The 22035-nt window shown below is 37.5% G+C and overlaps 1 protein-coding gene across 1 annotated transcript in view; it reads right to left on the bottom strand.

The window, feature by feature from the left end:
* The window catches only part of alg13 (ALG13 UDP-N-acetylglucosaminyltransferase subunit), a 58347-nt gene that overhangs the window by 7646 nt on the left and 28666 nt on the right, over positions 1–22035 (bottom strand). The window contains exons 11-22 of the mRNA XM_069896164.1: positions 21689–21848; positions 16210–16288; positions 12302–12410; positions 10727–10791; positions 9845–9945; positions 8259–8386; positions 7662–7899; positions 6877–6993; positions 4609–4762; positions 3709–3820; positions 2105–2140; positions 682–737 (exon numbers count right to left, since the gene is read on the bottom strand). Of these exons, the coding sequence (XP_069752265.1) occupies positions 682–737; positions 2105–2140; positions 3709–3820; positions 4609–4762; positions 6877–6993; positions 7662–7899; positions 8259–8386; positions 9845–9945; positions 10727–10791; positions 12302–12410; positions 16210–16288; positions 21689–21848 (1355 nt within the window). The remainder of the gene's footprint in view (positions 1–681; positions 738–2104; positions 2141–3708; positions 3821–4608; positions 4763–6876; positions 6994–7661; positions 7900–8258; positions 8387–9844; positions 9946–10726; positions 10792–12301; positions 12411–16209; positions 16289–21688; positions 21849–22035) is intronic.

The raw sequence follows: 22035 nt of genomic DNA, 5'->3' as shown, positions 1-22035 counted from the left end.
TCCTTTCACTTCCCAATGCTCTAAAGTGTACCTCAAATTATTTAAACAAATTCATTTGACAATTATGTATCCATTTTCCGAGTGTAATGGGGTCCCAAAATGGTGAATAATTCTTAATGATTCTTCCTGAAGCCTCCCTATTGAATAGATTTTTATTGGTCTGTCCAAACAGTAACATTGCTTTAATGGCAATACCCTCAAAACAATTCAGCTGAAAGTACAAGCAGCAATATTTTTAATTTCCATGATTAGTGGGACAAGTTAATTGGTTGAAGAATTAGATGAATCGTGAAAATAACCATCAACAAGTGGAAGGGGTCTGGAACTCACTGACTGAAGAGTCAATCGTGAAAAGAGAAATTCAATCAAGTTTTTCAAAATACCTAGAAAGCACTTAAGCTCTGATCTGAAGGGCAAAGGACCAAGAGCTTGGAAGTGGGATTCACCGAATGTCTATTTCTGGTGAGCATGGACACTAATTGATTCCAATGTCAAAATATACAATTCTAGTTTTACACACACATCCATCATTATGAAAGTTATACAAAAGTTTTAAAGGTTTAGTGCTGAATTGGAACAAAGCTGGTTACTTGGTTTATTAGTCGAGGCCTAATTTTTTGGCTGCACATTCAGATATATAGAACAGATAATTAAATGTACAATTAAATGAAATTCACTTACTAAATGAGCTGTCGATTCTGCAGCATTATATATTGTTGGATCAGAGTACACAGAATCTGTAAAATAAAAATGCACATTTCTGGAAGCTAAAGGCACAAAATCAATTACTTCCATATAGTCACTGACATTTGATTGAAATACTGGATAGCAAATTAAAAATTACAGGACATTTGGATCCAAGTTATTGCCCAAGAAAATGCCATTCACATAAAAAACCCCAAATGTTTCAGTTTATACAAATCCAACGTGGAATGCAAAATCCTCTATGGCCAAAGACATTTTAATAACTATTCTTTCAAAAAGGGGAACTGATGACCAAGATTTGTTCTCCTTCCCCTTCCTAAATTTAGGATAAATCATGTTGAAAGATAAAAGGGTACATTCAGTGACAAAAAATGAAATGACAATTAGTTTTTCCAACAGTTGACTCAAAAATCAGAATTACCATATTCTCCAATCTTGCGGTAGGACTATAACATTGAAGACAATTTCTAGCATTTTAAAATGACTTAATTCAGTGCAGAGTAGGCCAAACAAAGAGTTTTAGGATCTAAAATGACTTCAAAATTTCCCCAAATTACAATTAAAACAGAAAATTTAGTTTTTTTTTAAATCTTCTTTAGCTTTAAATAGGCTCAATGACAGAGCAACAACAGCCATTGAGATACAGAATTTATAATCCACTGAGAATGGGAGACTTTAGCAAAACTATTGTCAAGTTATTGTGCTAGTATCTGAACACCTGTACTACTGATTTGGGTTAATACCAATCATCGCACCTTGAGAATTTAAATACAAGTGATTAAAACTTGTCAAGTTTTGCAGGTTTATTTCAGGTGATGCTCATAAATTACATGCACCTCCTTGTGCAAAGGTGTCTGTAGTGGGTGGGGGAGGAGGGGGCAGAAAATCAGATTCAAAACAGCACAGAACAAACCGGTGAGATTTGGAATTTGGGAGAAAAAAGTTGGGACATTATACAGATCCTTCATAACACTGCAGTTGTGCCAGAGAATTGCATCTATATTTCACTGAGAATTTCTATTTATTTATTTATTTTTAAAGCTTGATTCCAGGGATTTCAGTTACAAGATTGGATGAACAAAGCTTCAAGTCAGTGTAGACCTGGTGGGCCAAAAAAAATCCTGTTCCTATGCTATGCTTTATGTTCATCTCAATCAGCAAGGAGAATAGCTTTTTGTCAGTATCTAGCAACATTTTATGGTAATTATAGGAACACAGAAGGCAGAAAACATCTAGGAATGCGCAATGAGTGTCAAACCATTTTCTCCACATTTGGGAGAGAAAGAAACATTCCGTCGAACTTTATATTTTTCTTGTGTAACCAAATGTTAATTGAGAACTATAAAAATTGGAACATTTAATTGTAGGTTCCCAAATGCTTTCAATTTGCTATACCAACCTGATGCTCCATAATAAAAGTCTTCATGATATTCCCCTGAGAACAGAATATAGAGTTGGTTAAAAATATCCTGGAGAAGGAAATTTACACTTCAATAAATATCTATCATCAAATAATCTGCTGAATGTTTATTCACAACCAACTTTTTACTGTTAGAATTTGGTACAGACATCGGCAGTAATAAAGAGGAATTCTATTTACAAATAAATTCAAAGTTATACAATTACTGTTCCATTAAAATTAAATAAGAATTTGCTAACCAAATTCATAACCACAAACTTGATTTATCTATTGCTTTATGCTTACTGTAATCCTAAAACAAGGGGAACCACAAGTAGGGGCATACAAGATTGGTGAATGCAAAATTCAAGTGATTTAGGGTTTATGTACACGAGATGTGAAAGCATCACTTCAAGATGACTACAGAAAAGATCATTTTAGTTTAAAGCCATGATCCAAGAGTTAAAATTTGTCCTGTGGACTTCATGCTGTAGAATTCAGGTTCAGTCAATGGTGGGGAAGATAATCTCCAGGGATGTATTGGATACAATATTTCTTTGGCTTGGCTTCGCGGACGAAGATTTATGGAGGGGGTAAAAGTCCACGTCAGCTGCAGGCTCGTTTGTGGCTGACAAGTCTGATGCGGGACAGGCAGACACGGTTGCAGGGGAAAATTGGTGGGTTGGGGTTGGGTGTTGGGTTTTTCCTCCTTTGCCTTTTGTCAGTGAGGTATCTCTGCAGAGATACAATATTTAAAGCCATGAAAAAGATAGAATAGTTGTAAGCAGAACTAACAAAATTAAATTCCAATAACACATTGAAGCAGAAAGCTTGGATAACATTTGCAAATTTTATTACAGACAAAATACTTTGTATTGCAAAGGCTGTGGAATGCACAAATATAACTGGTGTTGAAGCAATTTTAAGAATAGGCTGAACAGGTGCACAAAAGGGAAATAGAGTGGCATATGGTATGAAGTCAACTGCTGAGGAGGATAAATTCTGGGCAGGCTGATTGGGAAAATGACCCTTTTCTGTTTCAATTATCTTTAGATTTTATAATTTAGCCAATTCCTAGAATCACCTTAGTACCATAAGAAGGATGTCTAGAAATATACCAGTCAAAAACTAAGGCTGGATTTCGATTAAATTTCAGATTGATTGTCAGAGTACAAACATGATATCACCTACAACTCAAAGATTCTTTTGCCTGCGGGCAAGGCAGAATTACCACTTATTTGTAGTGCAAAACAAACACCAAACATAAAAAGGTTTAAAAAATGTAAACAAACTGATTGCAATAGAGAAAAAAGTATGTAAAAGTTAGAGCCCTAAAAAGGCAACTAAGTGCTAGAGAAGCCAACTCGTTTTGAGTGCCTAGTTTCCAAATCAAGTCTCATCTATTTTTCATAACCCACCAACCTTCAGTGTATGAAACATACATCAAGAAAACAATCTTGTCACGTTTGCATGTTGAAAATTCCATTAAAACAAATCTCTATTTATCCACTAATTTTCACAATAACAACATAAACCAGACGAAGGAACTTGCATGCATTTGATAAATCAGGATTGTTGGAAACTTTTTATACATTCTAACTTACCCCCATCACTGGGTTCATCTGCATCTTCAGAGGAAGAATGGATCTGCTTGCTGGCAATCACTGGGCTTTCTCCAGTCACCCAGTACCCAGCTGGAGAGGCAGCAGAGTGGCTCTAAATAGAGAAAAGTATTAATTATGCAATTCTATTTTTGTGGATTTTAACTTTGACTTTTCAGAATTTGCCATGAACAGGTCATAAGATTTGTTGTTTTGTGACAGCAACAAAGTACAAACATTTTTCTTGCACTATTTTTGTTTAAAAGTCAAGGCAAGGCAGCATCTGTAGTTCATTGTTCATTCAGGACTCTGATGGCAGAGGGAAAGAAGCTGACCTTGTACTGCTGTGTGCTCATCTTCAGGCTTCAAGAGTTATGGAACTTTTAAGTTTGCCTGCAGTAAATCCACCTTTCATCATATTACAAAAATTATCTCTGCATAATGAACTGTTCTGGTGCAGTTCATTGTTGAAGGGAACATAGATTTGTTCCTTTCACCACGAGCACATGATAGATAAGAGTAGAACATCTGCAAAATGCTCGAGTTTCAATGACTATGCTAATAGCACCTTCCAAACCCACAAGCTCCATCACCAACAAGGGCAGTTAGTGCATGGACACCATTTGCAAGTTTCCATACAACTTGCATGCAGTCTGTCGTCCTTCACCGCCAAGTCCAAATCCTGGAATTTGTGGGAATGCTTTTTACCAGCAGGTATTCAGCAGTCCGGTGGCTTTCTACCACTTTCTCCAAACCCCATAGGGGTTGGTTTTGGCAATGACACTAATCCCAGATAATGGCATTTTGACATATGCAATAAGAGTTTTACTCAACTTAAATAGGGGTTTTTCACCAATCTTAAAAGTTTTTGTCAGGGTCAGGATTATGCCACTATTCACTCACATGCACAGAAGAAAAAGGCGGCTCATTTCCTTCCTCGACCTCATAGAAAGCAACTGTTTCTTCACTTGTTCTCGGCTCCTCATTCTCAGGTATGTAGCCAAACTGGCAATCTTTGTTGACATACTGAAGGGGTCTACGACTTCTGCTGCAAGAACTTGTTGAAAATGGTAAAATAAATTTACAAAAGCAGTTAAAGTAGGTAATTCAGCCCTCAGAACAAGACCTCTGACTAAACTCCAATATCCCAGAATTGGTTTACATCCCTCATCCCAAGAGATTTCAAAGATCTTGAATATATACATTGAATGACCTTCCAGGAAAGATGTCCTTTTCCATCACCATATCATTCTAATATTGTCATCCTTTGATGCCCCCCTCCCCCCCCCCCCCCCCCATTCTTCAAGCTCATTCTTAGGCAACATTTTAACTAGATTCCCTTGTTGTCCACCATTTTACAAAATATAACTAGGATAAACCACAATGAGCTAGACCATTTGGCACAGAGTCCACAAGGTAAACGTGCCTCACATCTTTAGATTAAACCCATCCAGGTCAGTGATATTAATTCAACTGTTTTTGTTACAATTGCTTTGTACAGATAATGCCTTTAGCTTTCTTTCATCTTCTTCCTTGATATTTCCATTTGCTCTTCTGAAAACTATAATCACTCAAATTTCTATTTCTTCCTGACTATTTTACTCAATAGTGAAAGATAACAAGTAGAACCACACCAAATTAAGATGGTCCCAAATATGCAAGACCAGCACCCCACCCTCCCCTTTACCATTCTCCCTTGCCCTTAACCTTCCATGTCGTTCTATAGACCAATGGTGTGCAATCAGTTTTTACTTTTACCAAAACTGGCATGAAACTAATTAGAAGCACCAAAACATTTTCTCAGATTTTGCATCAAGGATTCTGTACAATAACCCGTATCTACACAAAAAAACCTACAGGAAAAAGTCATCACTAGCTGAAATCACAAGCTGTGGTTAGATAATTGCCTTTGGCTCACTGTTGCTGGGTTTACCCAATTCCCTCCTGAAGACTAGAATAGAGTAACCCTGGCAACAATGAATTCCAGCTTCCAACCATGAAAAGATCTCACATTCCTCAATTTTTTCCTCCTTCATTTTATACTCATGACCTTTAGACCTTGATCCTCCAAAGGCAACAACCTGCCACTATATGGATCCTTCATTTTATTCATCTATCAGGTTTGTCCTCAGCAATCCCCCAAAACACTCCACCTCCTTTATCTTTAGGATCTCATTCCAGCAAGTTGATCACTGGTCTGTGCATCCATGGCTAGAACAGTTTTGTACTATCCAGCTTTAGAAATTTTGGTTAGCATCCAAATTCTAAGTCAAAGCAATCTTAATGCTGATCTTGAGGGAGCACCACATTATACCTCCCTTCAGTCCATAAAACCCAATCACCAGCACCATCTTGTCCACTACTCTGCCAACTTCACATCCTTGCTACTGTTAGGTAAAAACATCATGAGCTGGGAATGTAGAAGGAGTCACCCAGTGCTGGGCCGTAACAAGATGCAGTTGTGACCTTGTACTCTCAAGATAAGAGTGGGGATGACAAATTGATGTGCAGGAAACTAGCAGAGAAGGATAGCAACAGTTTATTCATTGGACAATGTCATGGTATGATAATTTACTAAGTACGTATCCTAAGGTATATAAAAAAACACCACTTGCTGATAACGGCAGAATGCACCTTCTCCAACTAACACTGTTAGTTGCAAGTGTTACAATCCGGCAATAAAGAACAAAGAACCTTGATTTCAACTCAGTCTGGTGTTTGACTCACTCATTCATGAACAAAGCAGACCTAACACTACCAACAACCATTTAATGTCATTCGCTAATAAGCATTACAAAATGCCATGTTAACCATATTAATAGCATATACCTCCAACTCCAACCATGACCTCAAATTGGTTAAATATAATTTGCTCTCATTTGTGGATCAATCTATTTCGCTCCAAACAACCATTAGCTGTCTCAGATTAATACATTTTCCCATCAGAGGTTAAGCAGAGTTGGCTGGTGTTCGTGCCCTACCACACTTTTTGTAAAGGACATAAATTAGTTCAAATGACCCAAGTATGTACTAATTGTTCTTTAGCCATGCTTCATGACATCTGTATTGTACATAGGAAAATGCTAAAACAAAAAAGTGCATTGGCAAGCTAGGATCTGAAGTTCACAAAACCTAACATTTATATTCGAAGCAGCTTAAAAAAAACATTACCGTGATCTATAGGTGAAATTATCATAATGTTGATAACATCTCTTTCCCTGGCCAGAAATGCTGTAGATATAATCAGGATCAAAGCCATGTTGAGTCATGTATCGATTAGCCTGATTCCTGGGGAAGATAGATCAGATTTAACTACATTTCTTTCCAACCCATGAGTATTTTCTCAAATTACCCAAGACTGGAATTACTTGGTTTTCAATAAACAAGCTTATCACAGAAATACAGTCACTCTCTCTTCCCCAAATGTAATTGCAATTAAAAAAAACATGGTATTTGGAAGAGTCTGATTTGAAAGATGAAGTTATTCTAAGGAAGAACCAATTACTTAATGTAACAAACTGTAATGGAGCTGGAATATTGCCTGAGAATATTAAAAAATTCTTAATGGTTATTAATCCAGAGATGATGCATTACAGTAAAACCCCTGGTATCTGGTACCTTTTTAAGGGGGGGGGAAAGAAAATAAAAAATTGGTAGATGCCAGATAAGTGAATATTCTGGTTGCTTGAGATTGGGTCTTGTGTGATTGGCAAACTAATGGTGAGACACACCAATTTTAAACTTATATATTTTTTACCCATTTATTTTCTGCGATATTTTTGTGGATTGCTTGAATTCAGGATACAGGGTTTTTTTTTTAAACTGTATCCAAACACAGTAGTTAACACATCACAACTGATGCAAAAAAAAAAATACTAGGTCAGTTTTACAGGCTCAATTGATATTTTCTTTAAAAATTTAAACATTCCAATGAAAAGTGCTCATTATTTACCAACCTGGATACAGCATAGTGGTTTCTTCCATTTCTTATATGTGGTGGAGGGACACGATACTGATCATAAGGAGAAAAGTTTCCATTTTGATGTGAAGGAAGGGGCACAGATCCTCTGGGAGAAAGGTTATGTTGCATTCGAGGTGGAAGCAGAGATTGGCCTCTGCCATATGCAAGTGCCATAAAAACCTGTTTCCCACGCATCTTCTTTATAAAGCGTCTGCGAGATTTTGGATCAAGATCTGGAATGAAAGGTTCGAGCCAAGAGTGAAAAAAAAAAAAATCACATTTTTACCATGAAGAGTTCACCTCAAAATTAACCTGGTACAATTCCCAAAAATAACTGGATGTATTTAATTGGATAAGAAGTTACACCCACTTGACAGAATAGGAATGCAAAAACATTTGAATTCAGGAAGACATACCAATGTGTATCAGATATTCAATGCAAAAAGAATCAGACTGTTGTGTATCAATTGGGGAATTGAAATTAGCAGCATCACAGAGAAAGCCCTTGTTTGGGCCTAAAAATCAAACATTCAGGAACCCTTTAAGTTTATTGGCACAGCTCACCCTTCAAGGCACTCAACTCATTACTAACCCAACTCTGAAACATAGCCACTGGGTATTTTCTGATAGTTTCCACCTTTTCTGTTTGAAACAATATTCCAGGCAGGAACTGGTAATACTTGAGTCACAGGCTTCAGATTTGTCAAAGGAATGGTGTGCCTGGGAATAATAAAATTACTTTAAAATTTTTTATACAAATTTTACATTAAAATTTTTTTTAATAACATCAAGATGCAATTGTCTAATAAGCTCTGCATGTGCTTTTCTTAAATGTTGAGCCATTTGAATTACATTATGGTATTTCTGAACTATCCTGCATCATTTCATTACTTCAAAAGCTTTATATTTTAAAAATATTTACATTGTCTAGACAACTATTCCCCATACACCTTTAATTATATTTTGGTTTTACATATTTTTTCCCACATTGTCATCAATACTAGGTTTGTTTGCTTTCCACAAGCTGTCAAGAACCAAGTTGGTACTGTGGGAGGACAAAGCGAGGATAATTGTAGGCTTGAAATCTGGTTGTATTTTATCATTCTTTCACTACCAAAAGCAGAAACCGGTTTCCATATGCATCAATCACTGCCTTGTCCAAAGACCCGATTTAAAAATCATGGGAAACATACTCTAGTTCAGTTTATTCTTTTATCCACCACCCCCCCCTCCCGGCTTTAAATTAAAACATCCAAAAAAGTTTTTTGAAACATGATATCCAATCAAAGAATGAATAACTGGCTATTCAAAAATAATCCCAAAAGTTACAAAGTTAATATCATCCAATTTATTTAATGCAATTTAATTTATGAAAATTGCAGTTGCAGCTATTTTTCATTTGACAACAGGAATGCAGAGCAATGACAACCACCATTTCACGGCAATGTACTCAAGATGTTGTGCAAAAGCAGTGACAAGCTTGGAGATCGTTTGGGAGCGAGATTCAAACTAAATGGTTTTTCAACTCAGTCAGAGAGACGACTGATTTTAATCTTTAAGACTGAGGTACAATTCATGGGAATACAGGAACTTATTCAGTGAGCTTCTGAAATTTTGAGCAATTTCTCTCATTAGCGTAAATAATGCATCCACTGAGAAAAGAACATCAAGAACTCAAACTCTACTGAATTTTATTGCAAATTTAGAGATTATCCACATTTTGCATAATCTATTTTGAAAAGTTATTGTCTCACATTCTGTCATATTGTTCATACATCTTGGCTTTAAACAGTCTCCTGACTAAACAAGCTAGCTTAATTCCTCTTCCCTTCAACACTTCACCCTGTTCTAGTTTGTTAATCTCCCCCAGTGTATAAATGCTAGATTTAAACTAATTTAATGACTAATCTGATCGATCCATTTTTAGTACAGAAAAAAGGTTAACTATGAATTCATTCTAATATTTTATATTTAATGCTCCAAGCATCACAAGATAGTGTTCACTAATCAACTGTTGAGCCTTTAAACATCTTTGTATTTCACCTTCTCCACGAAGAGCAGCCAGAATCTTCAACTCCAGTAAAAATTCTAAAACTTGGTGACTGCAACTGCCTCAATGTTTTATCTGCACTCCATATGCAATTGGTTTTGTAAAGAATAATGGTATGTAAAACTAACTTTTCAGCTAGTTCTTCTATGAAGACAGTCACCGAGTTGCCATCCTGTCCTGCTTCTTGTATATGAGCATTGTAGTACTTCCCTCCTTGTTCAAGTTTCACCTGTTGAGAAATTTTTGAATGAGTAGGTCCCAATTATAAACTTATAAATCATCAATTCAGTTTCATTAATTTTAGAATTAGTTTAAAAAAATGAGTGGATGTAGCTATTACTGAACTTTTAATTGGAATTAAAAGTGGAAACAGAATAAAATGAACCCATATTTTAAAAAAATACAAGCTTATTTAAGACAATAAAAATAAAATTGAGGTCTTAACTCAAATTTTGAAGTTTGATGATTATCACCATTCTCTGTTGATCTTTGAGAACAATTGAAGATCACACTATTCATTTAGATCACAAAGTTAAGTATTTTTCCTAGCTTCAGTGTACGCCCACTTTCAATCAAGGAAGTGGTGACCAGGGCAGTCGAACATCTTCCACCACAATTTGGGTTTTAAAATTCCTGAACTTCACAAAGTGTTCAAAACAGTCAACTCAGTAAATTTTCTACAATCTATCAACTTCAACCACATGAAAATAGTTGCTTTGTTTGGCTGCCAATAGTTCAAAGCACATTCATGTAGACTATTTTAAGAATGATGGAAGACATGGAGCTGTACAAATACTACTTTCATTTACAGCCATTTTTAAAACATTGACTGTAATTGTTCTTTGTGGCCTGGTAATCAGTCACCAAACTAATTGGCATGAATATAGCCTCCTCTGCTTTCACCCTCACCCAATCCCCCAAAACAGGCTTTATTTAGAAAGTAAAATTTTCATTGAATTAAAATGCATCAAATTAATGGAACTAAAGAGACTTTCCTTACTGCAACCCACCTGACATTTATCCCCCAAGCAGTACTGCCTTCCAGATACCACCATGTACTCCACTTTCTGCTGCTCTGTAATAATAAAATTTTTTTTAAAAAAAACCCACTTAGCATGAGATCTTATTTGTCATTAATAAATTAATTGACATGGCAGTTATAAGCTGCTGCTATTTGTTAAACAATGTATGTAGTAAAGTTTCAGGTCATAAGAATGAAGATAAATGGAAAACATCAACAAATAGCAGTTGAAAAGAATGACTCGAGCAGCAAATTTACCACCACAAATTCCAATCATTACCAATAGATTTCTGGTCCAACTTTATTACTGATTTGTGTACATCCTTATTTGGTCATAAAGTCTCTGTACAAAACCCATGTTACAAATAGGAAGCGAAATATTGAATCCTGCAGACACTGTCGTAAAAAATACAAAAATGCTGGAGGAATGCAGAGGGTCACGCAGAGTCTATAGGAGGCAATGATATACAAAGCCAACGTTTTGGGCCTGTACCCTTCTTCAACCTTGATGGGCACAGGCCCAAAACAGAAATTTACAGTGCAGTCAGCCCCTTCCCCCAGTGCTGTCCCAGCTTAACAACCTATTCTGCCTCGAATATCCCAACTGTATAATCCTCAATTTTTCTCAGTTCAATATACCCATCTCTTCAAAGATCCTATCGTACCTGCCTCCACCACCACTCCCAACAGCATATTCCATGCACCACCACTCTGTGTGAAGAGCCCATCTTTTCATTTCCCTCCCCAAACCCTGTACTTCCTCCCAAGCACCTTTATGCACTCTCATGTTAATCATTTCACCCCCCTGGGAAATAAACCTCTGGCCATCCACGAGATCAATGCCCCTCATTGTCTCTAAAATCTCTGAGGTCACCCACCCCTCATCGTTCCAAGAAGACCAAGTTCAGGTATTCACTCTCAATCTTATTTTAGTCAAATATCACCATTAACCTTGGGCTAGAAAGGATGAGTCTTGAATCCTAGAACAAAGGTGCACATCTTAAAATACCATTTCTATAAGCAGATCTGCAAAGGCCAGAGGTTTTATTCAGGATTGACTACCTGCAAGTGCAGTACAGGAGATGTCCATCACAGTACAGCTGTTTGGCCAGTTCCACCTGGTGATTATTCATCAACTTTCCATTAACAACAACTATGAGGGGCTTTCTGGCTTCAAGAATTTCAAGACAACTTCTGGCACCAGCATATGTTGCATAAGGAAGAATGTTGGCCCTTGAAGGGCTCAGACCCCAAAACGTTGGTTTTGTGCATTTTTACCTCCTATGGAGGCTGCGTAACCTGTTGCGTTCCTCCAGCGTTTGCGTTTTTATTGCAAATAGGAAGTGTTGGTTTAAATATCAAATGTGTTTTTTCCTGCCTGTCTGGCCATTTCCAGCATTATTCAAAATTAAGTCAACTAAAGTATTTACTTCTCTGCAAACTTAAATTAGTCATCCTACGAATCTATTCTGAACTTCGCCTTCAAAATGCTGTGCTGAATTACTTTGAAACCTTTAAATTCATCCTCTCCGAAAGTTGAAAAAGTGATCACCATCATTTGTACCTTTTCTGCTGTCAAGCCAAACATCAAATTCCACATTGCGATAAATTTCAGAATCTAGTGCCTTTAACACCTTAAAGGGAAATGGCATCTTTGATGGCCCATCCACAGTCTGAAACACAAAATTGACTGAAAAGTAGAAATTATGAAAATCTTAGACGATCACAATAGTTCATTTTCAATAGTGTGTGGTTACACTAACTTAAAACAAACTGGACGAGGCTGAAATTTCAGCATGGTAAAATGATTTATTTTAAACTAGAGCACTGGTGGCCTGACAGTACAAGACACCTTGTTCCTTTCCAAGAAACATTAAAAATATTTAAACCGGAGAACAAAAAAAGGTGTTAGGATAAACAAATGGAGGCAAACTAGTCAAACCAAGTGTTCCATTTTTGCATTGTACATATTTAAAATCACAAACATGTTTGCTCTGTTACAATTCAAATACATTGACTTCTGTTCCATTTTTAACTAAGGTTATCACTAAATCACCAAAAGGAATCCCTTACTCAATAGCAGGAACAACTTCAAGGGCAAAAAAGAATGACATGCCATCATGATGAAACATTAAAAGCCAACATTATCAACTTGTTCCTTTTACGGTCTCCAATGCCACTTTGAAACAATGGGAAAAGAAGGGAATAAAAAATTTATCTGATTGTTTTTCTGAGGGTTGTTTTTGTTCCTTTGACGAATTACAAATGAAATATGGTATTAGTGCAAATTCTATATTTGTATATTATCAATTAAGATCTTTTGTAAAACAGTTATGTGGTTGACATGATTTTATTGCCTGAATCTAGTTTTGAAGAATATGTACTTTCAATACCAAAAAAGGGATATATATCTGATTTGTATTGTATTTTACAAGAAATTGATAGTAAAAAAGACTGGGATAAAGATAAGTTGAAATGGGAAAAAGATTTAGGACATAAAATAGCTGAAGAAGCTTGGATGGAAATTTGTCAGAATAGTATTCGGAAATTAATTAATGCTAGACTAGCGATGATTAATTATAATTTTATTCATCAGCTGAAAACTGAGGTCCTCCATCAGCCAGCTCCCCACCATGATTACCAGCCCCCCCACATCTCCATCGGGCACACAAAACTCAAAACGGTCAACCAGTTTACCTATCTCGGCTGCACCATTTCATCAGATGCAAGGATCGACAATGAGATAGACAACAGACTCGCCAAGGCAAATAGCGCCTTTGGAAGACTACACAAAAGAGTCTGGAAAAACAACCAACTGAAAAACCTCACAAAGATAAGCGTATACAGAGCCGTTGTCATACCCACACTCCTGTTCGGCTCCGAATCATGGGTCCTCTACCGGCACCACCTACGGCTCCTAGAACGCTTCCACCAGCGTTGTCTCTGCTCCATCCTCAACATCCATTGGAGTGCTTACATCCCTAACGTCGAAGTACTCGAGATGGCAGAGGTCGACAGCATCGAGTCCACGCTGCTGAAGATCCAGCTGCGCTGGATGGGTCACGTCTCCAGAATGGAGGACCATCGCCTTCCCAAGATCGTGTTATATGGTGAGCTCTCCACTGGCCACCGTGACAGAGGTGCACCAAAGAAAAGGTACAAGGACTGCCTAAAGAAATCTCTTGGTGCCTGCCACATTGACCACCGCCAGTGGGCTGAAAACGCCTCAAACCGTGCATCTTGGCGCCTCACAGTTTGGCGGGCAGAAACCTCCTTTGAAGAAGACCGCAGAGCCCACCTCACTGACAAAAGGCAAAGGAGGAAAAACCCAACACCCAACCCCAACCAACCAATTTTCCCCTGCAACCGCTGCAATCGTGTCTGCCTGTCCCGCATCGGACTTGTCAGCCACAAACGAGCCTGCAGCTGACGTGGACTTTTTACCCCCTCCATAAATCTTCGTCCGCGAAGCCAAACCAAAGATATTTAACACCGGAGAAATTAAAAAAAATTTGGTTTTAGTAAGTTGGATTCTTGTTTTCGATGCGATCAGACGGCCAATACTTTTTTGCATACTGTTTGGCTTTGTGATCGATTGCAACAGTTTTGGAAAGGTATTCAATCTGTTTTTAACAGTTTATATAATATCCATCTTGTATTAGATCCCGATATATTTTTATTAGGGAACATGCAATCATTAATCGATTTAGGTTTAGAGGATTATCATATTCTATTTATTTATTTATTTATTTAGCTTTAATTGTGGCTAAGAAATGTATAGCACTTACTTGGAAAGATAGAAATATACTAACTTTAGATAAGTGGTATTTGGAAATGAAATTTTGTTTGACTATGAAAAGGATATCTTTTTCAATTCAGGATAAGATGTCTTTTTATAAGTTAAAGTGGACTCCGTTTGCTAATTATATGCATTTAAGTTTGATTTAAATATATGTTTAAGTGTGATATTTTAAAATTGACAATTTTTTTGTTGTTAGAATTTTTTTTAGGTTAAGTTTTATCTCTTTTTTTGTAAGTGGGTATTTTTTTTCATATATAATATTGTCAATTTTATTAACTCTTCACTCTATTTTGGGGGGAGGGTTGGACTCATTTTAAGTTAGACTATTAATATTGTGTTACAATTAACGGGGGGTATTTTGTGTAGTTTTCTGATGTAATATTGTAATCATACCTTTTTAAATTTTTTTTCTATTTTTCTTTAAATGTAATTCTTTATTGTATTCATGTTATAAAAATTTTAAATAAAGTCTTTAAAAAAAAAAGCCAACATTAAAAGAGCTGGCTCCGAGCCATGCCCAAATTACCCCATGAAGCATTTGGGATGCCTTTTAGGATATGGTTAGATCAATAAGCAAGATAAGAGAGGGTAATGAAGGAGCTGGCTTCCTGGTCGTGTCAGAGGTCTGATTTGGAGCTCAGGTCGCTGATGGTTTGGGCTGAAGGCTGTGTGGCTGCAAGAGTGCTGGAGGCCAATCTGTGGACACTGTCTCGGTTGGGGGATGCAGGGGGGGGGGGGGGGGGGGAAAGAAGAGGTGGGGGAGAGGAGTCCCTTTTGCTTCTGTATCTATTACTAAGGGACATCGGGCAATTTCTGCTGATAGCCAATTTTTATCTGCCTTATGGTAGACTAAAGGAAATTTCATGTCAGATCATATCTTTCATTTTATTATAGGATAATCAAATATTTTTGAATCTTTTGAAAGGTACCATAATAGCAGATTATGAAATTGGATTTTTAAATTTTTTTAAATATAAAGTGTAGCTCCTGCATATTATGCAGCAAGACAAACTATTTCAGACAATGCTAAAAACCAGCACAGAAGATCAATTTATAAAAACAGCTTCACAGTAATTATTGTTTGGAGAAAGTGTACAGAGCAGTTTTTAAAATCTCAACTCAAGAGCCCAATGAAAATGGAAGGTAAAGATACCAATGATAAAACATCTATGTAAAAGCTGCAGAATATTTTATAAATGGCCCTGTAACCCAATACTGAAGGTTGGAAAAAAAATTCACAATACAAAGCATCTCAAAATCAAAGTTATATTGACTGTTGATTTCATAAGCAGGGGGCACTCCCTCTTGAGGATTCAGGGTCTACCTCTCGTGATTCACCATGATTTTTGTAAAGAAATGAGAAAATGCCAAGTTTTGTTATCTGAAATCAGTTTCTTGCAACATTTCATACATGCCTATCTAGTTATGCATGCAACTATAACTATCTGAAACAAGGCTTAGCATTTTTCAAAAAGTGAAGTGGGTCTAAAAAGCTTACAGTAAAGATCATCCTGCATAACAGATTATACCCTATACATTACATGTGAACTGTATTTCTAATCAATTGTCAAGCATTATGAACTAACAGTTAAAACTTTATATCTTTGAATTTTGATTCTTTTAAAGCTTTAAAGTTCTATTCGTGGCAAATTTCACTGAAGCATTGATACCTTTGCTTCTTCTGTTACAGGCTTTACTGTTTTCTCTTCTGCTGAGCTCACTACATCATTATTTTCTTTGTCAATTTTCCTGAACAAAATATTAAAAAAAATCATTTGTGAGATCAATATTCAAAATAAAAGCCACCCTGGAAGGTCAAGAAATCAAAAATATCTGAAGTGATTCAATTTTATAGTCCTCAAAGTAATGCAGTAGTCCCATGTATAATATTCTCACCAAATATTCCCACTACTGTTCCAAATATCAAAATGATATTAATTTCAGAACAAAATTATGAAATGAATCAGATTTGACAAGGCAAACATTTTAATTCTTAAGAGTTTTCCATGTTTTAAAAAAAGCTTTAAAGTGACTGAAATGAGCAAATTGGTCAGGTTAGCTCCAGTCACAGCACTACCTTCTGTAACACAAATACACCATGTCCTCACAATGTACTTGCTACATTACACTATATTAGGGGTCAATTATCTGGACAAAGATTAGCTATGCAATCTAGCATTTCAGTTGGGATTTTTGGGAATTATCAAAGTGAAGAATAATCAGGGATTCATTGGATAGTTAATTGAGGACCAGAAGAGAGAATTGACAAAATGGCCTGTTTTCATGTTGCTTTACTGACTTTAGTAGCATTTTCTCATGTCAAGGATCAGGTACTGTGCTTTATTCTTAGAAATCCAATCAAAAACCTTCCAACATAAAAGTAATTACCGATTATCGAGAAATACCATGTCTTTAATATCTTAAAGACCCAGCTTCACATTCTGCACTTCCCAGTAACAGAAATGCTGCTCACCTCACTCACTCATTTCCCATACAAAATGCATTTCACCATTATCTCTTTCCAATTATTATTGGCTCAATGAACAAAAAAAAACTCAGCATTATTTTTTAAGAACACACAACATGAGTTGTGTAGGCTATTCAGCCCACCAAATCTGCCCTGCCATTTAATAAAGCTGATCCATTTTCCCCCACTCAGCCCCACTACCCGGCCTTCTCCCCACTACTTTTGATGCCCTGGCGAATCAAGAAACTATCAATCAGTCTTAAATACACCAAATGACCTGGCCTCCACAACTGCATGTGGCAACAAATTCCATAGATGTACCACCCTTTGCCTGAAGAAATTCCTATGCATTTCTATTCTAAGTGTACACCCTTCAATCCTGAAGTTGTGTCCTCTTGTCCTAGATTCTCCCACCATGGGAAACAATCTTTTTACAGTTACAACATCCTTGCCTTTCAACATTCAAAATGTTTCAATGAGATCCACCCTCATTCTCCCAAATTCCAATACAAGCCAAACACTCCTCACATGATAACTAATTCTTTGAACCCTCTCCAACTTCAGCTCATGTTTTCCTAAATTAGGAGCCCAAAACTGTTCACAATACACCAAGTGAGTTTCACCAGTGCCTTTTAAAGGTTTAACATCACATCCCTGCTCTTGTATTCTATTCCTCTCAAAATGAAGGCCAGCATTGCATTTGCCTTCTTCACCACTGTCTCAACATGCAAGTCTACCTTTAGGCTACCCTGCATGAGGACTCCCAAGTCCCTTTTCTCCCCATTTTAAAAATCTGCCTGTTAATTTTTTTCTTCTAAAGTGCATGACCTTAGACTTTCCAACACATTTCCCATTCTCCTAATCTGTCCAAGTTCTTCTGCAGCCTCTGTTTCCTCTACGCTACCTGTTCCTCCATCTACCTTCATCATCTGCAAACTTGGCCAAAGCCATTAATTCCATAATCCAAATCATTAATATACAAAGAAAGCAGCTCTACCTTTGTGGAACACTACCAGCAACCAATCAGAATACGATCCTGGTATTCCAACTCTGCTACCAGCAACCAATCAGAATACGATCCTGGTATTCCAACTCTGCTACCAGCAACCAATCAGAATATGATCCTGGTATTCCAACTCTGCTTCCTGCCAATTAGCCAATGCTCTACCTAATATCTTTCCTGTTATACCACAAGGATCTCTCTTGTTAAGTAGCCTCATCTGCAGCATCTTGTCCAATTCCTTCTGAAAATTCAAAAACAACATTCACTTCATCTCCCTTATCTATCCAGCTTGTCACTTACTCAGAAGTCCAATAAATTTGCCAAGCAAGATTTTCCTTTAAGGAAAACTTTGGCTTATCCTGTCATATGCCGCCAAGTACTCTATAACCTCATTCTTTACAACCAACTCCAATATCTTCTCAACCACTGCTGTCATGCTAACCAGCCTATTTCCTTTCTGCTGTCTCTCTCCCTTCTGAGTAATGGGAGGACATTTGAGATTTTCCAGTCCTTTCTGACCATGCCAGAACCTAATGATTCTTGAAAGATCATTACCAGTGCCTTCACAATCTCTACCACTCCCTCTTTCAGGAACTAAGGGCACAATCCATCTGGTCAGTCTTATCCACTGACTATTCAGCTTTTAGCATGGTCTAACTTGAAATGGCAACAACGACTAATGCAAAATACTTATTTAGTTCCTCTGCTCCCATTATTTATTTCCTTATGGTCCTATATCTACTCTTACCTCTTATTCTTTAAAGACTTGAAAAAGCTTTTTTAATCCTCTGATATTATTTCCTACTTCTTTCCTACTTCATCTTTTCCCTCCTTATGAGTTTAAGTTACCTTCTGCAAGTTTGTTAAAAACCTTCCCAATCCTCCATCTTCCCACTAATTCTTTGCTTCCTTCTATGCCCTCTTACTTTCACATTGGCTTTGACTTCCCTTGTCAGCCATTTGAATATTTCTTTTTTGGTGCATTTTCATCTTGCACCTTCCCCATTTCTTGCAGAAACTACTTCCAATGCTGTTCCGCTGACTTCCCTTCTAGAGCCCCTTTCAATCTACTTTGGCCAGTGCCTCACTCATGCCACTAATTTACTCCAATGAAACACCAACACATCTGACTCTCAAACTGAAATCATATTGTGATCACTGTCCCCTAATGGTTCCTTTATTTCAAGCTCTCTTATCACCTCAGGTGCATTAAACAACCAATCCAGTTCAGCCGATCCCCTCGTGTGCTCATCAACAAACTGCTCCAAAAAAAAGAAAAACCATCTCTTAGGCTTTCTGCAAAATCTTTTCTGAGATCCAGTCCCTTCCTGGTTTTCCAAATCTAATTGTACGTTAAAGTCCCCCATGACTACCATAACATTGTCCTTCTAACACACCTTTTCTAGCTGCTGTTGCAATTTGTCATCACATTGAGGCTACTGTTTGGAGGCCTGTATGCAAATTTAAATTTTAAATTTAGACATACAGCACAGTAGCAAAGTTATAGGCCATTTCAGTCCATGAGTCTGTGCTGTCAACTTTACCCAATTACCTACACTCCCTGTACATTTCAAATGATGGGAGAAAACCAGAGGCTCCAGGAAAAACCCAGACATAGGGAGAATGTACAAACTCCTTACAGACAGCATGGGATTTGAACCATGGTCCTGATCCCAGGCGCTGTAGAGGCATTGGATTAACCACTAGTCTAACCATGCTGCCCAGTGTCTTTTTACCCTTCCCATTTCTTACTCAACCCACAATGCTTCTGATCTTGTGTCACCTCTTTCTAATGACTTAATGCAATTCCTTACCAACAGAGACCTGCCACCCCTCTGTTTACCTGCCTATCCTTTCAATACACTGTATCCTTGGATAGTCAACTCCTAATGACACCCATCATTTAGCCATAACTCATTGATGGCCATTACATCATACCCATGTGTAGTTGTTCTACAAGGTCATCCAATTTCTTATGCTGTGCACATTTAATTACAAAACATTTCATCCTTTATTCATTGCATTAGAATGTCCCTGTTGCTTTGCATCCCATTGGTTGCAATTTTGCCCTACCTGTGTCATTCCACAGAAACCCTAATGGCTGTCCCTACTTGCACACCAACCAGCTTTTGCTCTTCAATTTGGTTCCCCACCCCCCCTCCCACCTCAAATCTACTTTAAACCAAACCCCCTCCAGCATTAGCAAAACTTTTTTGCCAGAATATTGTTCCCATCAATTTCAGCTGCAACCTGCCCCACTTTTACGTCACTCCTTCCCCAGAAAAGGTTCCAATGATCCAAGCACTTGAAACCCTGCCCCATTTCCTCAGCCACACATTTGTCTGACCTTCCTGTTTCGACCTTCCCTAGATTGAGGCATGAGAATAATCCAGAAATTACTATCTCAGAGGTCCTGCTCTTCAGCCTCTTTTTTAACTGTCTAAACTTTTTTTTTTTTTGCAGGACCTCTACCCCACTCCAGCCTATGTCAATGTAAAAATATAATACCACTACCTCCAAATGCTCACCATCCCCTTAATATTTTGCACTCATTCAGAGACATCCTGGACTTGAGCACCAGGAGACAACACTGTCCTGGAGTCCCTTTAGCAGCCACAAAATCTTCTGTTTCCCCATCAAGTCCCCCTATGACTATTCCTCTACCTGATTTGACCTGCCCCTTCTGAATCTCAGAGCCAAGCACTGTGCTATTGGTCTGGCTGCTGACTCCAGGCCCAGATAGGACATCCCCCTCTGCCAGTATCATCACCACCTTTTAATTCCTATGGATGCCACTTGACCTGTTGAGTTTCTCCAGCATGTATTGCACAAGACTCCAAAGCTAGCAGATTTGGTTTTTAACCTCCCTTTGGCTGCTTAAATTCTGCACACTATTTGGCTCCGTTCTAACTCTTATCAGGCTCCAAATAAAATGTTAATATACTTTGCCCATCAGGTCACTAATGTCTAAGGTATCTAGAGGCCCATCTGTAGCCTGGTTATTTTTAGATCTGCCATCCAACATTTATCTGCTGCAAATTCAATTTGGCAGATACTACTCCTCTACCATCAGAATCCTCAATGACAGTCAGACTCATTTAAGGATTCTTACTTGTGCACTTTGGTTTTTTGTTCTCTCTGTATTATGGTCAGTTTGTTTTCATTCATTATCTGTTTAGTTGTTTTGTTTACATGTTTTACATGGTGTGGTTTATTTTTTTTGCACTACCTATTAAGGGTAAAAGGAATCTCAGGGTTGTATGTGAGGACACGCATGTACTGACAATAAATCTCAGTATTTCCATGCACAAAAGATAAGCAGTTTTGAAATTTATTTAAAATGAATAAGCTTTGGATGTTTCAGATTTCACCTTGGTAAAGTGAACAGCAAATCCAGCCACAAACTCCTCCCTCTCAAATTCAACCCCCCCCCTGGACCCAACATTACATACCACACAGCAAACAACAAGAACCTGGAGGGACTCAGTAAGTCTGGCAGCATTCAGATAAATATCATCATTCAGCATTTTGGGTCAGTGCCATCAATCTCAATAAAGAGTCAAGACCCAAAATGGTAACCATCTACATCTATCCACCGACGCCACCTGACTGAGTGCCTCCAGCTTCTAAACATTTGCTCAAATCTCCAGAATCTGCAGTTCTTGTGCATTTCACATACCGGACAACCTTTTCAGAAAGATGCTCAGCATCATCATTTCCTTGAGACATACTTCCCCTCCTGTTTTTCTTGCCGTGAGTACGGAACAATTCCACTGCTGCTCGAAGCTCCTCTTCATCCACTCCAAAGACATCTCTGTACAGCATTTCATATACAACCGCTAGAATAAAATGCATCCATTATTGATTTGTTCTTTCGCAAAAACAGCCCAGAGACATCTTCTGCCAATACCAAGGGTTAAAACAGAATTTATTCCATTTGATTTCTGCTTCCAGTTTCTTCAAAATCATTTTAAGTTTAAAGATTGCATCATAGCTTTAATAAAGGCTAAAATTATAGTTTTATAT

Source organism: Narcine bancroftii, chromosome 8, assembly GCF_036971445.1.
Source record: "Narcine bancroftii isolate sNarBan1 chromosome 8, sNarBan1.hap1, whole genome shotgun sequence".
NCBI lineage: Eukaryota > Metazoa > Chordata > Chondrichthyes > Torpediniformes > Narcinidae > Narcine > Narcine bancroftii.
The sequence above is the reverse complement of the archived record's forward strand: the minus strand, read 5'-3'. Positions and strand labels throughout refer to the sequence as shown.